General features: G+C 46.4%; 1 protein-coding gene across 3 annotated transcripts in view; it reads right to left on the reverse strand.

Annotated features, from left to right (window-relative positions):
• cluha (clustered mitochondria (cluA/CLU1) homolog a) overlaps positions 1-16388 on the reverse strand; it is a 91077-nt gene extending 74689 nt beyond the window's left edge. For 2 of the 3 annotated variants that reach the window (XM_060848026.1, XM_060848025.1), the window contains exon 1: positions 16111-16388. In XM_060848026.1, coding sequence (XP_060704009.1) covers positions 16111-16207 — 97 coding nt within the window. In that variant the 5' untranslated portion in view covers positions 16208-16388. Of the gene's footprint in view, positions 1-14867; positions 14961-16110 lie in introns of those variants that run through there. The other variant, XM_060848027.1, reaches the window with a different exon arrangement.
• Between the last annotated feature and the right edge of the window lie 2144 nt (positions 16389-18532).

Genomic DNA, 18532 nt, shown 5'->3' on the forward strand with positions numbered 1-18532 from the left:
CCCTCTTAATGAATACCTGGGTAAATGTTCTGATAACAGCTACACTTTGTGACATTTCCAATGCAGATCATAGAAGGTGGTGGCATGTGACAGGTAACCCAATTCAATATAAATGTTAAAAGGTAGAGGATCTTGTGCTGCAGTGGTGGAGTCCCAACTCTGATCCAGGAAGCCTGGCATCTTTGAACAGGTTGTTTAGAAAATATCTAAAATGTTAAAAGGTGATTGGTGCCACATGTAGAATAGGGATTCAGTTAGCTCAGTTGGCTGGATAGCTGGCCTGTAACGCAAAGTGACATCAAAAACATGAGTTCAATTCCAAACACCACTAGTTGGGTCTCTTTAATGATAAAGCAAAACCAAATGAACAGAGGGCTAGGCAATGCTGACTTTACATGTAGAATCCATCAGGTGATCACTAAATATATTAAATCGGGAAGGTGGTGTTTCTTTCTGTAATTAAGCCACCATGTATTAATCAGAAGCATATTGTTGACCAGAAATAGTGTGTCATTCTGGTCACCTAACATTACTGCCCTTGAACACATACAGAGGCCGCAAAGGTCATTCAAGGTTATGATTAGATGATTCCCGACAGTGTGGAAACAGGCCCATCGGCCCAACAAGTCCACATCAACCCTCAAAAGAGCAACTCACCCAGACCCATTCCCTACCCTATATTTACTCCTGACTGACGCACCTAACACTATGGGCAATTTATCACGGCCAATTCACCTAACCTGCACATCTTTGGACTGTGGGAGGAAACCGGAGCACCTGGAGGAAACCCATCCAGACACAGGGAGAATTGAACCCCAGGTCCCTGGCGCTGTGAGGCAGCTGTGCTAGCCACTGAGCCACCGTGCTGCCCCTGTTTTGGATTACATAGATTATGTCAGTGACTACAGTTCAAAAGGTACTTCAGAGGTCTTGAAGCACTTTGGTCAGCCTGATGTTTGTGCAAAGCGCTATACAAATGTATGCCCTTCTTCTGTTGAAAGGTTGCAGAGTTTGATTTCTTGAGGCAAGTGAGAGATTTTGATGTGAACTCATTTCACAAAATCACATAACGCAAAAGGCTAGGTGGCCACAGCCTGTAATACTTCTTTGAAGTTAGGTTCACTCCTCGATTCTTGCCCCGAAAATATATTTCAAGTATTTGTCTTGGTTGCATTGAAATCTTCACTTAGCCAGAGGGAATTCACAAGGACACATTCCAGGCAAAATGTCCACTGTGCTAATGGACTCAAACAAACATTAAAAATTAGTTAAAAAGTATGAAAGGCAGCCTGGCAGAACTTCTCTTATCACAAGAGAGCATAGCCCTGGCAAAAAGTTTTACCAAGGCTGGTCAGTGAAGCAGAGGAAAGAAATGGGTACAAGTTCTGACTAGGCAGGTTTCTGCTGAGAGAGCTAGGATTGGGTAATATGGAAGAAAGGGGAAAGATTTCCGGATGAATTTCACAGAAACATTTGGGTTTGTTGGATATGGGGCCACAAACTAAAAATTGGATTCTTATTTTCTCTTCCGAAGACACAGACTTAGAAAATCACCTGAGCTCACTGAAAAACATACCGCTTTGTTCAAGGATACATTTTCTGGACATAAACAGCAAATATTCAGATACAGGTCAATATCATTTTATTTATTAATCATCAAACTAGATTCATTCAGCGGACTGACCTACAGTACCATTTTAAAACAAAAATTGCTTACCTTTCCCATTTCTAGTACTTTGAGTCTAAACCACACGTTTTTAAAAAAAACAAGCAATCTTCAATTCATACAGTGTTTCACCTCAACTCAAAAATGGCCCAAAGTGCCTCACGTAGAATTTAAATATGACATTTAATTTATTACTCATTTACCCATTTTCCTTGTTGACATCAGGTTCCATGTGTACACCAACAACACTCAGCTGTGTGATGACTGTCAGAGCCCTCCATTGTCCCACCACTCCTCAGGCTTAAATGTAACGGACGAACCAAAGCTTCCTCCAACTAAATATTGATAGCACTGAAGCAATGGTGTTCACCTCCTTCCACAAACTCTATTCATTGGCCCCACCGATGGGAACCAACTGAAGCAGAACCAATTCAATCACAAACTAGGTACCATCCTTACCCATCTGATGAGCTACAAACCACGTAATCCAGGCTATCACCAAGACTGCATATGTCACCTCTGCAGCATTACCTGACCCCCAACCTGGTCTCAGCTCATCTGCTGCTGAAGCTCTGCTCATCTTTAATCCATTACCCCTCTGTTTGACGACCTACACTGTCATTTAAAATCCTTGTTTTTTTTTGTTTTCTAGTCCCACCATGGCCTTGCCCTCCCCCATCTCTGTAAGCTCTCCCAGCTCTACAACCTTCTGGTACTTGTACGCCTTCAGTTCCGGCCTCTTCTGCATCCTCAATTTTAACTGGGGATTTAATTACCACCAGAGGCTTTACCTTCAGCTAGCTTCCAGCCAAACTCAGAATCTCTCAAACACACTCTCTCTCTTTTGTGATAGTGTGATATCCCCTTCTTCAGTCATCAAGACCATTACTCTTCTAAGCTGAAAATGTGTTGCTGGTTAAAGCGCAGCAGGTCAGGCAGCATCCAAGGAACAGAAATTCAACGTTTCGGGCACAAGCCATTCCTGATGAAGGGCTTGTGCCCGAAACGTTGAATTTCCTGTTCCTTGGATGCTGCCTGACCTGCTGCGCTTTAACCAGCAACACATTTTCAGCTCTGATCTCCAGCATCTGCAGACCTCACTTTTTACTCATAACTCTTCTAACCCTTAGCTCTACATAAATGCAAGCTTTTGTTGTTAAACACAATCACTTAGAAAGGAAAACACTGCAGACAAAGCCCACATTCATCAACTTACTCAAAATGGACCTTTTCTCCCAGCCACTGACATCTGCCATGCTGAATACATCAATAATTTGTTAGGGTTTAATACGAGTGCCCAGAAGGTTACACGATTGGGAAGGGCATTCAGCCAGGCACCAGTTCTGTCCTGATATCAGTACTGATGCTTCCAGAAGGGGCTGCAATGGATCATGACACAGACAGTGTAAAACCCCTGTTGACCTTTCCCGTTCACTAAGCCTAGGTGCAGTGGCAAACTAGATTGGTTAATCCAGCACAAACGACATGGTGGGACACAGCCACTATATTACATATCTGATCCATTGTGATTGTACAAAACACACCACTTCAAAACATGTGGATGTTGATATCCTAGTTTTCAAACAGAAACAGGCAGCAGAAAACAAAAGCTTTAAACAGGATCTTCTGCCAGCCCTAGCTGATCCTCACTGTACATGGTACACCATTTGGAATTAATAGAAATGAGATTTGGTCAATTTTTGACAGCTAGTAGAAACCAAAGACATTTTAAATTGGACTTTAAAAAAGATTGGTTGCTGTCCCAATCACATTTTGGTTGGACTTTCTTCTCTACTTCAAAACAAATTCCTCCTCCTCCTTCCAACAGCAACATTGTCCCTCCCTTCCTCAAAATGTCATTGTTCTTAGCGAATTTTGAGAAGATTTGTAGTTCAGGTTGAGATTTTGGATGTAGGTTTGCTCACTGAGCTGGAAGGTTCAGACATTTCGTCACCATACCAGGTAACACCAAAGTGAGCCTCCAAATAAAATTCTTCATTCAGAGGCTCACTGAAGATGTTACCTAGTATGATGTCAAAACATCTGAAAGTGAACCTTCCAGCTCAGCAAGCAAATCTACGTCCACATCATTGTTCTAGTGTGAAGCAAGACACTGATGACAGGAATGAGCATGACAAATATCAAACCCAAACCCAATTATGTCTGTATCTCATATCCACATTCATTGACAAAAGGTCATTCGATGTTATTATCTAGTTCCATTGTTTACTTTAATATTTTAGAGGTAATGTTTAGCTTGGTGGAAAATATACATTTGAAAAAAAGTAAGGCAATTAAAATGCTGGACTTCAGTAATTGCCAGGACTCCTCATAGCAGTGGGTGTTCAAGAGGTTCCATGTGTGCCTATGAGGTCAGAGATAGATGTGAGCACTGAACAATGGATCATCCATTTATGTAGTTCTTGATGGAGTCGAGATGTCAATCACAATTTCAATGAAAGAAGCCAAATAGTTAGCAATGCTGACGAACAGCATTATGGAGAATATATATTATCTACATGAGTTACAGAATCAAAGATTTGTTTTGAAGGTAAGATAGTTAGATTTCTGTCTGCAACCTCCAAAAGCATGCCACATTGTAATTCCACAGGCTATTTCCATGACAAAGTTCTTTTGCTTCATTTGAGCGTTGTTCTTCCCCTCTCAAACAGCAGACAGGTGCAATTTTGGTCTGGTATCAGCTGTACTCATTAAGTCAAGGGAGCAAAGGAACATAAAAGTTAATCAGGCCTGCACCTAAAGCAGACAAAAATACTATGTCCTTCAGAGTGTGTAATACAGGTGGGGCCTCAAGCTATGCTACTGGACACATTATTTGAAGAGCTGGGAAAGAAGCTGCAAGATTTACCTAACTTGAAGCTAAAGAAATTTAGTGGTTGTCGTTGTGAAAAGCAGTGAACTTTGTAGCACAAGCTTGGAATAGGTAGTTCGATCAGGAACTAAATATCAGCTGTGGGAGCATAGAAGACTGTTTGGAACCAGAGGTGCTCCTAATGCTTAAATTCCCAAACAAAGCAGTGAATCCCATGCTAAAACTGAAAAGTCCACTGTTGAGATCTTTAAATTCCATACATTGATTTCTCCTCTGTGTTTGAGCTATTCTTCAAAGTGACTTCCAGAAGTCTGTGGCCCACCTTTGGTTTGTTCTCAAGCCATGAAAAGGCCTTCAATATTTGCAAAATATGAAAGTTCTTTTGCAGTGTTGTGGGAGGCGAGTGAATGTCAAACTGTATAGTTTATAACTAGGCTAAGACACTTGTTAGTATTGCTTGCATTTTTGCATATAAAGCATCAATCTGTTTAAAATCATGAAATCTTGTGGCATACATTTCAAATAATCAAATTTCTGTTTAAACATTAAGAGCCCCTTCCAGGGTCATAACAGATACCAAATGTCAAATTCCTTCCTTCAACAATCAATGATAACCCCAACTTTATCTCAGCCTGACCAATGAAAGCAGGGGAGAGTTGTGTCAAGGGTTTGACATATTTTCCACTCCACATGACTATAGAATGTGGTTAGACCATTTATTGCCTATCCCTAACTGCCCTTACATGTAGTGACTTGCTAGCCATTTAAAACAGTTTAGAGTCAATCACATTGCTCTGGGTTAGGGGTTCCATGTAGCCCAGATCACATAGGGATGCAGATTAATGTCCTACCCTAAAAGACATTAGTGAACCAGACAGATTTATATAAAAGTCAATTCATTGTCAAGATTGCTGAAACTAGCTTTCAATTCCAGACATATTAATGGATGTAGATTCTAACCAGCTTGGGATATATTTATCTTGGTCCCCAGGTCATTAGTGTGGACCTCCGAGTCATTAGATTAGTGACATCACTACAGTGCCACCACCTCTGCAATCTCTAGCAGTTCTCAGCTACCTCAGCAAATTCAGATTCGTAGACTGGGTTTACAAAACATTTCTGTATTTTATTCACCTGATTTAAACCAGAGGTTGGCCAAAGTGAAGACCACTAACATAATAGTCATAAATATGGGCCAAATGCTGGCAAATGGGACATGTTTAAATGCTACTCCTTTTAGTACCAGGGACTAAAACCAATCAAATGCACCATGGTTAAGAATTAACAGCTTTACGCAAGATGGGCTAGATTATAACCATTAAAATGAATTCAAACAAACAAAATATAGGTGTCCTCAAGTCATGGAATGATTTTATGACTCTCAAATATGACAGAAAGTAGTCAGTAAAACTGCAGATGGAATGCAGCATGAAACCTGCTGGCCATGCAAAGCAAGGCAGGCCATTATGATACAAGGCTGGACTGAAAAATTAATTCCTCTGTCACCTCAAAATTAACTGGAATATTCTTGCCAAGGAGCTGCCGGGCAGCTGTGCTCTGTATGTTGTGGTTAGTATCACTCTCACCTCAGAACAGAGGTTGTCAGTTTAAGTCCCACTCCAGAACCAGAGGACAAAGTATCAGGTGACATTCCATCGCAGGCCTCGGGGTCTGCTGCACCTTCTGAAGTTGCAATTTTCTACAAGAACTATTAAATCAACATCCTGTCTGGCCTTCCAGATGGATATTAAAAAAATCCCAAATTCCTATAGTGAACACAGAAAGGGAGCTTCCCCATGGCCTGGTCAATATTTACCCAACCCAACCTCCACTCCCGGCACCTTCCCCTGCAACCGCAAGAAATGCAAATCTTGCGCCCACACCTCCCCTCTTACTTTCCTCCAAGGCCCCAAGGGATCCTTCCATATCTACCACAAATTCACCTGCACCTCTACACATATCATTTACTGCATCCGCTGCACCCTCCTCTATATTGGGGAGACAGGCCGCCTACTTGCGGAACGTTTCAGAGAACACCTCTGGGACACCCACACCAACCAACCACACCACCTTGTGGCTCAACACTTCAACTCCCCCTCCCACTCCACTAAGGACATGCAGGTCCTTGGACTCTTCCACCACCAGACCATAGCAACACAACAGCAGGAGGAAGAGCACCTCATCTTCCGCCTAGGAACCCTCCAACCACAAGGGATGAACTCCGACTTCTCCAGTTTCCTCATTTCCCCTCCCCCCAACTTGTCTCAGTCCCAACCCTCGAACTCAGCACCACCTTCCTAACCTGCAATCTTCTTCCTGACCTCTCCGCCCCCACCTCCACTCCGCCTAACACCCTCACCTTAACCTCCTTCCATCTATCTCATTTCCAACGCCCCTCCCCTAAGTCCCTCCTCCCTACCTTTTATCTTAGCCCGCTTGGCACACTTTCCTCATTCCTGAAGAAGTGTTTATAGCCGAAACGTCGATTCTCCTGCTCCTTGGATGCTGCCTGACCTGCTGCGCTTTTCCAGCAACACATTTTCAGCTCTGATCTCCAGCATCTGCAGTCCTCACTTTCTCCTGGTCAATATTTACCCCTAATTGACATCTCAAAAAGGGGTTCTCTGTTCATTATCACATAGCTGTAGTGAAAGCTTGCCATACACATAATAAAGTTACTACAGTACCCCATTTCCTACACTACAACACTGACTCCGCTTCAAGAGCATTTCAACTGCTACAAAGTGCTTTGGAGTGTCTGGTGTTTGTGAAAGGCACTATACAAGTGGAAGTCGTCTTTCTTTCTGTTGCACATTCAGCCAGCCTTCAACTCTGGTTGTACTGGACAAGGTGACATTCAGGAACATTGAACACTATGAAAAGCCAACACAAGTACAACAAAAGAAAATGCTGGAAACCCTCATCAGGTCAAGCAATAAATGTGCAGAGATAAAGTAGACATTTCAGGGTTAACACTTTAGGATGATGACCTTTCACCAGAACAACCAGTTCAAAAAGGCCACTGACCTGAGCATTAATTTTATGTTTCCCTCTACACAAAAACTGCCTGACCTTGACTGCTTCCAACATTTAAAAAATATCGTTTCAGGCTTCCAGCAGCTTCTGCATGTTAACATTCCATCGCTGGTTCACCCCCCCCCCCCACCATGAAATGCAACAGAGTCATAAAGCATGGAAACAGACCCTTTGGTTCAACCAGTCCGTGCCAATCATGTTTCCAAACTAAACTAGTGCCACCTGCCTGTGCCTGGCCCATATCCCTCCAAACCTTTCCTATTCGTTTACTGATCTAAATGTTTCTTAAAATATTCTAACTGTACCTGCATTCACCTCTTTCTCTGGCAGTTCATTCCACACTTGAACCACTTCATGTTAAAAAAAAGCTGCTCATGATATCCTTTTTAAATCTTTCTCCTCACCTTAAAAAATAAGCTTTTTAAAGGGGGAGGTGATGGCTTACTGATTTTCTACTGCCCCCTTGACCATGACCCCACCTCCCCCCACCAAAACTACTGTCGCCTTGACCATGACCCCACCTCCCCCCACCAAAACTACTGTCGCCTTGACCATGACCCCACCTCCCCCCACCAAAACTACTGTCGCCTTGACCATGACCCCACCTCCCACCACCAAAACTACTGCCCGCCTTGACCATGACCCCACCTCCCACCACCAAAACTACTGCCCCCCTTGACCATGACCCCACCTCCCACCACCAAAACTACTGCCCCCCTTGACCATGACCCCACCTCCCACCACCAAAACTACTGCCCCCCTTGACCATGACCCCACCTCCCACCACCAAAACTACTGCCCCCCTTGACCATGACCCCACCTCCCACCACCAAAACTACTGCCCCCCTTGACCATGACCCCACCTCCCACCACCAAAACTACTGCCCCCCTTGACCATGACCCCACCTCCCACCACCAAAACTACTGCCCCCCTTGACCATGACCCCACCTCCCACCACCAAAACTACTGCCCCCCTTGACCATGACCCCACCTCCCACCACCAAAACTACTGCCCCCCTTGACCATGACCCCACCTCCCACCACCAAAACTACTGCCCCCCTTGACCATGACCCCACCTCCCACCACCAAAACTACTGCCCCCCTTGACCATGACCCCACCTCCCACCACCAAAACTACTGCCCCCCTTGACCATGACCCCACCTCCCACCACCAAAACTACTGCCCCCCTTGACCATGACCCCACCTCCCACCACCAAAACTACTGCCCCCCTTGACCATGACCCCACCTCCCACCACCAAAACTACTGCCCCCCTTGACCATGACCCCACCTCCCACCACCAAAACTACTGCCCCCCTTGACCATGACCCCACCTCCCACCACCAAAACTACTGCCCCCCTTGACCATGACCCCACCTCCCACCACCAAAACTACTGCCCCCCTTGACCATGACCCCACCTCCCACCACCAAAACTACTGCCCCCCTTGACCATGACCCCACCTCCCACCACCAAAACTACTGCCCCCCTTGACCATGACCCCACCTCCCACCACCAAAACTACTGCCCCCCTTGACCATGACCCCACCTCCCACCACCAAAACTACTGCCCCCCTTGACCATGACCCCACCTCCCACCACCAAAACTACTGCCCCCCTTGACCATGACCCCACCTCCCACCACCAAAACTACTGCCCCCCTTGACCATGACCCCACCTCCCACCACCAAAACTACTGCCCCCCTTGACCATGACCCCACCTCCCACCACCAAAACTACTGCCCCCCTTGACCATGACCCCACCTCCCACCACCAAAACTACTGCCCCCCTTGACCATGACCCCACCTCCCACCACCAAAACTACTGCCCCCCTTGACCATGACCCCACCTCCCACCACCAAAACTACTGCCCCCCTTGACCATGACCCCACCTCCCACCACCAAAACTACTGCCCCCCTTGACCATGACCCCACCTCCCACCACCAAAACTACTGCCCCCCTTGACCATGACCCCACCTCCCACCACCAAAACTACTGCCCCCCTTGACCATGACCCCACCTCCCACCACCAAAACTACTGCCCCCCTTGACCATGACCCCACCTCCCACCACCAAAACTACTGCCCCCCTTGACCATGACCCCACCTCCCACCACCAAAACTACTGCCCCCCTTGACCATGACCCCACCTCCCACCACCAAAACTACTGCCCCCCTTGACCATGACCCCACCTCCCACCACCAAAACTACTGCCCCCCTTGACCATGACCCCACCTCCCACCACCAAAACTACTGCCCCCCTTGACCATGACCCCACCTCCCACCACCAAAACTACTGCCCCCCTTGACCATGACCCCACCTCCCACCACCAAAACTACTGCCCCCCTTGACCATGACCCCACCTCCCACCACCAAAACTACTGCCCCCCTTGACCATGACCCCACCTCCCACCACCAAAACTACTGCCCCCCTTGACCATGACCCCACCTCCCACCACCAAAACTACTGCCCCCCTTGACCATGACCCCACCTCCCACCACCAAAAACACTCCCTCCGTTCCAATCTCAACCTCACTATCAAACCTGAAGACAAGGGAGGTGCGGTAGTAGTTTGGCGCACCGACCTTTACACCGCTGAGGGTAAACGCCAGCTTGCAGACACCTCCTGCTACTGCCCCCTTGACCATGACCCCCCCTCCCACCACCAAACTATCATCTCCCAGACCATCCATAACCTCATCACCTCAGGGGATCTCCCATCCACCGCCTCCAACCTCATAGTCCCACAACCCCGCACTGCCCGTTTCTACCTCCTGCCCAAAATCCACAAACCTGACTGCCCTGGCCGACCCATTGTCTCAGCCTGCTCCTGTCCCACTGACCTCATCTCTGCATACCTCGACACGGTCCTGTCCCCCTTAGTCCAAGAACTCCCCACCTACGTTCGGGACACCACTCACGCCATCCACCTCCTCCATGATTTGCGCTTCCCCGGTCCCCAACACCTTATGTTCACCATGGACATCCAGTCCCTGTACACCTCCATCCCCCATCACTAAGGACTCAAAGCCCTCCGCTTCTTCCTTTCCCGCCGCACCAACCAGTACCCTTCCACTGACACCCTCCTTCGACTGACTGAACTGGTCCTCACTCTGAACACTCTCTTTCCAATCCTCCCACTTCCTCCAAAACCAAAGGAGTAGCCATGGGCACCCACATGGGCCCCAGCTATGCCTGCTTCTTCGTAGGATAAGTGGAACAGTCCATCTTCCGCAACTACACTGGCACCACTCCCCACCTTTTCCTCCGCTACATCGATGACTGTATCGGCGCTGCCTCGTGCTCCCACGAGGAGGTTGAACAGTTCATCCACTTTACCAACACCTTCCATCCCCGACCTCAAATTTACCTGGACCGTCTCAGACTCCTCCCTCCCCTTCCTAGACCTTTCCATTTCTATCTCAGGCGACCGAATCAACATGGACATTTACTATAAACCGACTGACTCCCACAGCTACCTAGGCTACACATCCTCCCACCCTGCCCCCTGTAAAAACGCCATCCCATATTCCCAATTCCTTCGTCTCCGCTGCATCTGCTCCCAGGAGGATCAGTTCCAATACCAAACAACCCAGATGGCCTCCTTCTTCAAAGACCGCAATTTCCCCCCAGACGTGATCGACAATACTCTCCACTGCATCTCCTCCACTTCCTGCTCCTCCGCCCTCGAGCCCCGCCCCTCCAGTCGCCACCAGGACAGAACCCCACTGGTCCTCACCTACCACCCCACCAACCTCCATATTCATCGTATCATCCGTCGTCATTTCCGCCACCTCCAAACAGATCCCACCACCAGGGATATATTTCCCTCCCCTCCCCTATCAGCGTTCCAAAAAGACCACTCCCTCCGTGACTCCCTTGTCAGGTCCACACCCCCCACCAACCCAACCTCCACTCCCAGCACCTTCCCCTGCAACCGCAAGAAATGCAAAATTTGCGCCCACACCCCCCCCCTTACTTCCCTCCAAGGCCCCAAAGGAATCCTTCCATATCCGCCACAAATTTACCTGCACCTCCACACACATCATTTAATGCGTCCGCTACACCCAACGTGGCCTCCTCTATATTGTGGAGACAGGCTGCCTACTTGCGGAATGTTTCAGAGAAGACCTCTGGGACATCCGAACCAATCAACCCAACCACCTCATGGCTCAACACTTCAACTCCCCCTCCCACTCCACCAAGGACATGCAGGTCCTTGGACTCCTCCATCGCCAGACCATAGCATGACCATGAGGAAGAGTGCCTCATCTTCTGCCTAGGAACCCTCCAACCACAAAGGATGAACTCAGATTTCTCCAGTTTCCTCCTCATTTCCCCTCCCCCCACCTTGTCTCAGTCCCAACCCTCGAACTCAGCACCACCTTCCTAACCTGCAATCTTCTTCCTGACATCTCCGCCCCCACCCCACTCCGGCCTATCACCCTCACCTTGACCTCCTTCCACCTATCACATTTCCAACACTCCTCCCCCAAGTCCCTCCTCCCTACCTTTTATCTTAGCCTGCTTGGCACACTCTCCTCATTCCTGAAGAAGGGCTTATAGCCGAAACGTCGATTTTCCTGCTCCTTGGATGCTGCCTGACCTGCTACGCTTTTCCAACAACACATTTTCAGCTTTGATCTCCAGCATCTGCAGTCCTCACATTCTCCTTAAAAAAAAAAGTTCCCTAGTTTTCACCTCAATAAGGTCACCCCTCAACCTCTTACGTTCCACTGAAAATCATACCAGCCTTTCTAGTGTATTTTTATATCTCAATCCCTCCATTCCCAGCAACATCCTGGTAAATCTTTTCTGAACCCTTCCTATAACAGAGCGACCAGAACTGCACAGTCTTCCAGCAATACACCCTGGGATTCATACTAAATAAACCTTTCAGAATCCAAGTTAGAGAGATCCCAGAGCCTATTATCTGGAATAACCATATAACATCAATCAGCACTGCTTATGTAGACTGCATGTGTAGTGAGTTCTCAAATAGTATACTGTCCCAGGTCAAGTTGTTCTAAAGTTAGCCCTGCATAATGTCAGTCAGCCTTTGTATTGGGAAAATTCAAGTTACAAGATATGAAATGACCATATCAAAAGGATTTTCTATTTGCAAGTGATCAGTACTGCTTGTGCAATGTTTTCCACAAGATCATAACATAAAAATAATGCTAAAAATGGCAAAAATCAGAGGGAACATTCACAAGTGTAGATATTTCCTGCTGTAAAATGCCTGTCACCCAAAATTAGCACAATTCCAAAATTTTGAAATATTTTTCTAACCAGCCTGTCAGAGATGTTATTACACACTGCTGGAGTGGGTGGGACTTGAACCTGGGCCTCGCAGTCCAAGGGTAGGGGCACTACTACTGTACTATCAAAACCCCTTCCAAAATATTGTTTTTTTTTAAATCTTTATTCCCTCCACCTGCTCTACTCATTTCCTCATCAACTCCGACCTTATTTCAAAGTCAACCCATTGAGCAGGCATTTACAAAAGCATCCAATATTGTCCATCAAACCTCCAGAACTCCGAATATATTTATTCAGCGGTTATGATGGTAAACTGGCTAACAGCTGTTGTTCTGCTCAAGATGCAAGAATCTGACCTTCTCTCCAAACAATCCTATTCTATCAAGCTTATCACCTTAGTTGTGAAATTCAGAAAAACACAGAATTGGACAACAATGAATACTCCGCGTCAAGCTAATGTGGATGGTGGTCAGCAGGATTCCATTTGCAGTACTCTTGTCTTAGGGCAGAAGATTGCAGGACCTGGTCTCACTTTAGAGATTCACATCTTTTATACAAAAGCAAAATCTACAGATTCCAGAAACTGTAAAAGTATCTAAAGCAGGTCAGACAGCAGGTCATTTCCTGTAGTTTTTAAAATTTTCCTCCCTATTTCTTATCCATGCAGAACATACAAATATGGGACAGCTACAGGCTTTCATGTACTACTGGCTTGTGTTCACTGAAAACTGGATCAAAGGCCACCCACAGCAAAACTTAGGACCCAAACAGATTTCGTCACACCAAAGAATTTGCTCACCCATCAAATTTATTTTTAAATCTGATTTTGCAGCAACACAAAAGCAAGAAATTTTCTTAATATTGAAGGTGTCGTCAACAGGTGTCATCACATGATAGTTTACCTTCGTGTTGGCAGTTTTACAAATGTAAAATGAGAAACAAAATTTTTTGTGGTGCCTGAGGCACAAAGGCTACAATAAATGAAGGGACCTCACTTAATAAAAAAGTGTGTTTCTATCCATCCATTGGGTACACAATAATTACACATATGACTTATAGTTCTATTACAAAGTTCAGTGCTCCAATGGCCGTTTCATAGCCACAAAACGTACAAGACACCAGAAAGATTAAAGACTGATGGGTTTCCAAACAGAGCTAGAGATAATAGGCCATTTTGCTGTGATCAATTATAACTCCACAATACGTATCAAGTATTTCCACTAATCAAGTACTGATCACTAGTACTGGTGTCACAACTAGTTTCAGTGTTCATGAGCTAGGAGTGTGCTGGATTTATTCAGGGTTTCTCAGTTTTAGAATGACTGATGCTGCCACACCTGCTGATTTTGTCCAGCCACTTCTGTTTTTACTTCAAACCACATTTCCTGATTTTATTGCTCACAGTCAGCCATTCAGGCTAATGGGTTACTTGCACAGGCCTCACTGCTGATGGTGATATTTAAAAAATGAAACTCAAATTGCATAGCAACTCAAACACAGTAAGGGTGCTCAAAAGAATTAAAAGGAAGGATGTTGGAAATCAGAAGCAAAAACAGAAGCTGCTGGTAAAACTCAGGTGTGCCAGCATCTGTAGATAGAAAGCAGAGGACATTTCTCAAATTATTTTATCTTTTGTTAAAAGCAGTGGGAGTCAATGGTATAGTGGTAATATCAATAGACTAATACTCCAATAAGCTAGTGCTCTGGTTTGAATCTCACCATGGCAGATGGAGAAATTTGAATTCAATAAAAAGAATCTGGAATTTAAAAACTAATCTAATATCGACCAAATACCATTAGAGATTGTTGTCCTATAGGGAAGGTCATCCTCACCTGGTCTGCCCTACATGTGACTCCAGCCCCACACCACCCTTAAGTGCCCTCTGAACAGACCTAAGCAACTGAGATCAAGAGGCAATTAAGGCCAGATAATAAACGCTGATGCAGCAATGTTCATATCCCATGAAACAATTGCAAAGATATCCTTTTATGATTGTAAATGTGTATTTTTGACAATTTCTAGTTGATATTTAGCATAATCTACTGAAAAACTTAAAAGCAAACCTTCATGAGAGGTTTCCCCATCACACAAAGCAACACCTGCTGTTCATTGTCCTCTAAAACAGAGGAAAGGACAAGTTCCAGAGGACAGGGTCACCCTTGCTGACAGGGGTTTAAGTAAGGAAAGGGGTGGAGGGCAAAGCAGCCGTGGTAACTGGCTCATTCCGATGGTTGGGGAAGCTCTCTCCGCCCCTCTCTCACATGACCCTCCACAGCAACCAGCCTCTGGTTGTGAAGGAGCCCACGATTCACTTCCGGGGTTAGCAGTGTCGAGGGCGTGCAGCTGCGAATAAGCAAAGCAGGGGTCTTCCTCCCTCTACACCCACCTCAGCCCTGCCAGAGCACCCTCCAGGGCCGGGCCGGGGCTAGGGAAGAACGAAGGAAGGACTCCCTCTTGGGAGCTGGCCTGGCAAAGCCGCGCCAGCGAAGGCTAGGCCGCACCGGGGCCACTCTCCCGGCAATCAGTGGGACTGAAGGTGACCTTCACCCGCCGGGGAGGAGGAGAAAGTAGGGGGCGAGGGGGTAAACACAGTCAACCCTTCCCTCCAGGGGAGAGCCGGAGTCGTTGGGGAGAAAGGGTAGGGGAAGAGAAGAGAGAGTCTGTGCAACCCCCCGATCCCAATGCTGTGCTGGCATTTTAGTTTTACTGCTATAACTTCCCCTGCAACCCCCACTTTCAGCCTCTAATCTGCCGGTTTTTAGCCTGCACCAAGCCCTCTGGGTCCGGCCCGCTCCCCCTACCATGAACCGGTAACTTTGCTACATTCACACACAAATGGATACATGTTGTGGCAACATCAAAGGGCTCCCGCGGCCGCCGCGTGGCTACATTGCGGGGCCGGATTGCAACATTGTAGCAAGAAGCTGCCACCAGCTACACACGACACGGATTGCGAGGGAAGACAGTGGCGAGATTACCACTACTACACCCACCCTCAACGATTAACTACCAAAAAGGAGTGCGAAACCCATTCACTGCCTGCATTTCAATTGCTTACAGCCCACACTAAACCCTCACGTTAAAAGTGGCACTGAAGAGCAGGTTAAAAAAAAATCTTATGTAATTATAAATTGGGAACATCCATCTGCAATGAGATTTCATTCAATGTTTCCTCTCACCTTCTCCAAACCATGTTCCCTTTACAACCCACCCAGTGCTTCTCCCCACCCCCTAACCCTTATTCATTCTCCCCCACCCCCCAACCTTATTCACTCACCCCATGGGGTTATTTTGACCTTTACTCACCACAGTCACACGCCTCCCTTCCAATGTCATTTTCCAACTCTTTGCTTTCTCTGGTGTCGACAGCCACCGGCGAGGTCTCGTCCGTTTTGCTCACCATCGCTCCTGCTCAGCGTTTGCTCCCCTTCTCCACTTTGCCGAAAGCAGGTTAAACGATTCTGTCAGAAGCTGAAAGCTCGGCACGGACGGAAGGAAAGAAGGACGGAGCCGGCTCTTCTGCTGCTAACACACGTGGTGTAATTTTTTTCTCTCTCTGAGCTCAATAACCTCCAGCAACCTCCGACCCTTTCCATTCGTCTTAGTGGGAGGCGACTGGCTACAATACGGCTGGCGAGACGCGCCCAAAACACAGACACACTCCTCGATCTTGCCTCTTTTCGAAATTCTAACTCAGACACTCCTTCAAGAACACTGACGCTATATCTCGCTGTCAAATAATTCATTTCATCCACTAAACAGTATAGAATTTTATTTTTTACCAATAGAGAATTTAGCTGACAACTTCTCTCAAAGCACGGTCTAGGTGCTATGAGGTAATTTCTCTGATCCTTTTGAACAGCACTGTGGGTACACTTCAAAACAAATGATTCCCCCAAAGTTTTCGAACACCAGTGTGCACAGTCTACAACTGTTTTTCAGAATTGAAAAATGTGTTGCTGGAAAAGCTCAGCAGGTCAGGCAACATCCAAGGAGCAGGGGAATCAACGTTTCGGGCATAAGCCTTTCTTTCAGAGTTCCTGTGATTATACAATAATCTTTTAATCTCCAACCATGCTGAATGCATCTGGTATTCAGAAAAAAAAACTTATTTCCAAATATTAGATTCCCTACAGTGTGGTACAGGCCCTTTGGCCCAACAAGTCCACACTGACCCTCCGAAGAGTAACCCACCCAGTCCCATTTCCGTCTGACCAATGTGCCTTACACTATGGGCAATTTAGCATGCCCAATTCACCTGGCCTGCACATCTTTGGATTGTGGGAGGAAACCGGAGCACCCAGAGGGGACAAACGCAGACCCGGGGAAAATGTACAAACTCCACACAGCCAATTGCCCAAGGCTGGGAATTGAAGCTGGGACCCTGATGCTGTGAGGCAGCAGTGCTAACCACTGAGCCAACATGCCACCCTTTGAAGGCATAGATCCCTGAATGTAACAGTTCCTATAATTCCAAAGGAGAGGGAAACAAGTTTAAAATTTATTTTTAAAAAGTTACGCTGAATGGTCTCATCTGCTACCTGTTCTATAAAAAGGCAGTGAGGAGATTGAACAGTCAAAGGCAAATCAAAATGTGCAATTAACTGCTCATTACAAAATAAAGTTTTTGAACCAAACTGTAATTGATTTTTCACTTCACGAAAATATTTTTAACCTGAGGTATTGCCACCCAAGAGCTAATTCAGATTGATAAGCATCCAGGGAATGGGTCATTGAGACTTGAAGAAGGGTTTGTTTCAGTGGTGGGGTTTCCCTCCTTGCCACCTGAAGAATTAGTGGCAGCTGCGTGCCACTAGAACTGATCCCCCAAAATCTGTTAACCCTTCCAGGGAACCCCCGCTGTTAAAATTCCTCCCATCAGTCTCAATATTAACATTGGGTGGGGAATGGCCTTTCAATTGTCAATGATTAGCCACTTAAGGGCCTCAACTGTGATTAGAGCTGTGTTAGAGCTGAAAATGTGTTGCTGGAAAAGCGCAGCAGGTCAGGCAGCATCCAAGGAACAGGAGATTCGACGTTTCGGGCATAAGCCCTTCTTCAGAGAGTGTGGTTATTCCACCATAAAGTTACAGAGAGGTCAGCACAATGGGAACATCATCCTGGGATTGTTTCAAACCCATGATTTTGGATACTAAAATCATAGATCCCTATAGTGCAGAATCAGGCCACTCAGTCCATCAGTCTACACTGACATTCTAAAGAGCATTCCACCCAGACCTATCCCATTCCTGTAACCCTGCATGTCCCATGACCAATCCATCTAGCCTGCACAACTCTGTACACTATGGACAATTTAGCATGGCCAAGCCACCTAACCTGCACATCTTCAGACTGTGGGAGGAAACCAGAACACCCAGCAGAAATCCATGCAGACTCGGAGAACATATAAACTCCACACGGATAGTTGTCCAAGGGCAGAATTGAACCCAGGTCCTTGGCGCTGTGAGGCAGCAGTGCCACTGAGCCCCACTGTGCTGCCCGAACTGACAGCAGAGCTTTTTTACTGACTGAAAAAAATGAAAGATGTCCAGGAGCGTATTAGAAGTAGTGAAGTCTGGTAGTAACAAAAGCACAGATGAGAGTTTCAGTAGTTTCAGGGAAACTGAGGCAGGGACAGAAACAAGCAGAGTTTTAGAGTAGGCAGTTTTGACAGTGGATCAGATATGTAGGCAAAAACTTATCTCAAGTCAATTAGAGTGCCAAGGTT

This window comes from Hemiscyllium ocellatum, chromosome 31 (genome assembly GCF_020745735.1).
Source record: "Hemiscyllium ocellatum isolate sHemOce1 chromosome 31, sHemOce1.pat.X.cur, whole genome shotgun sequence".
NCBI lineage: Eukaryota > Metazoa > Chordata > Chondrichthyes > Orectolobiformes > Hemiscylliidae > Hemiscyllium > Hemiscyllium ocellatum.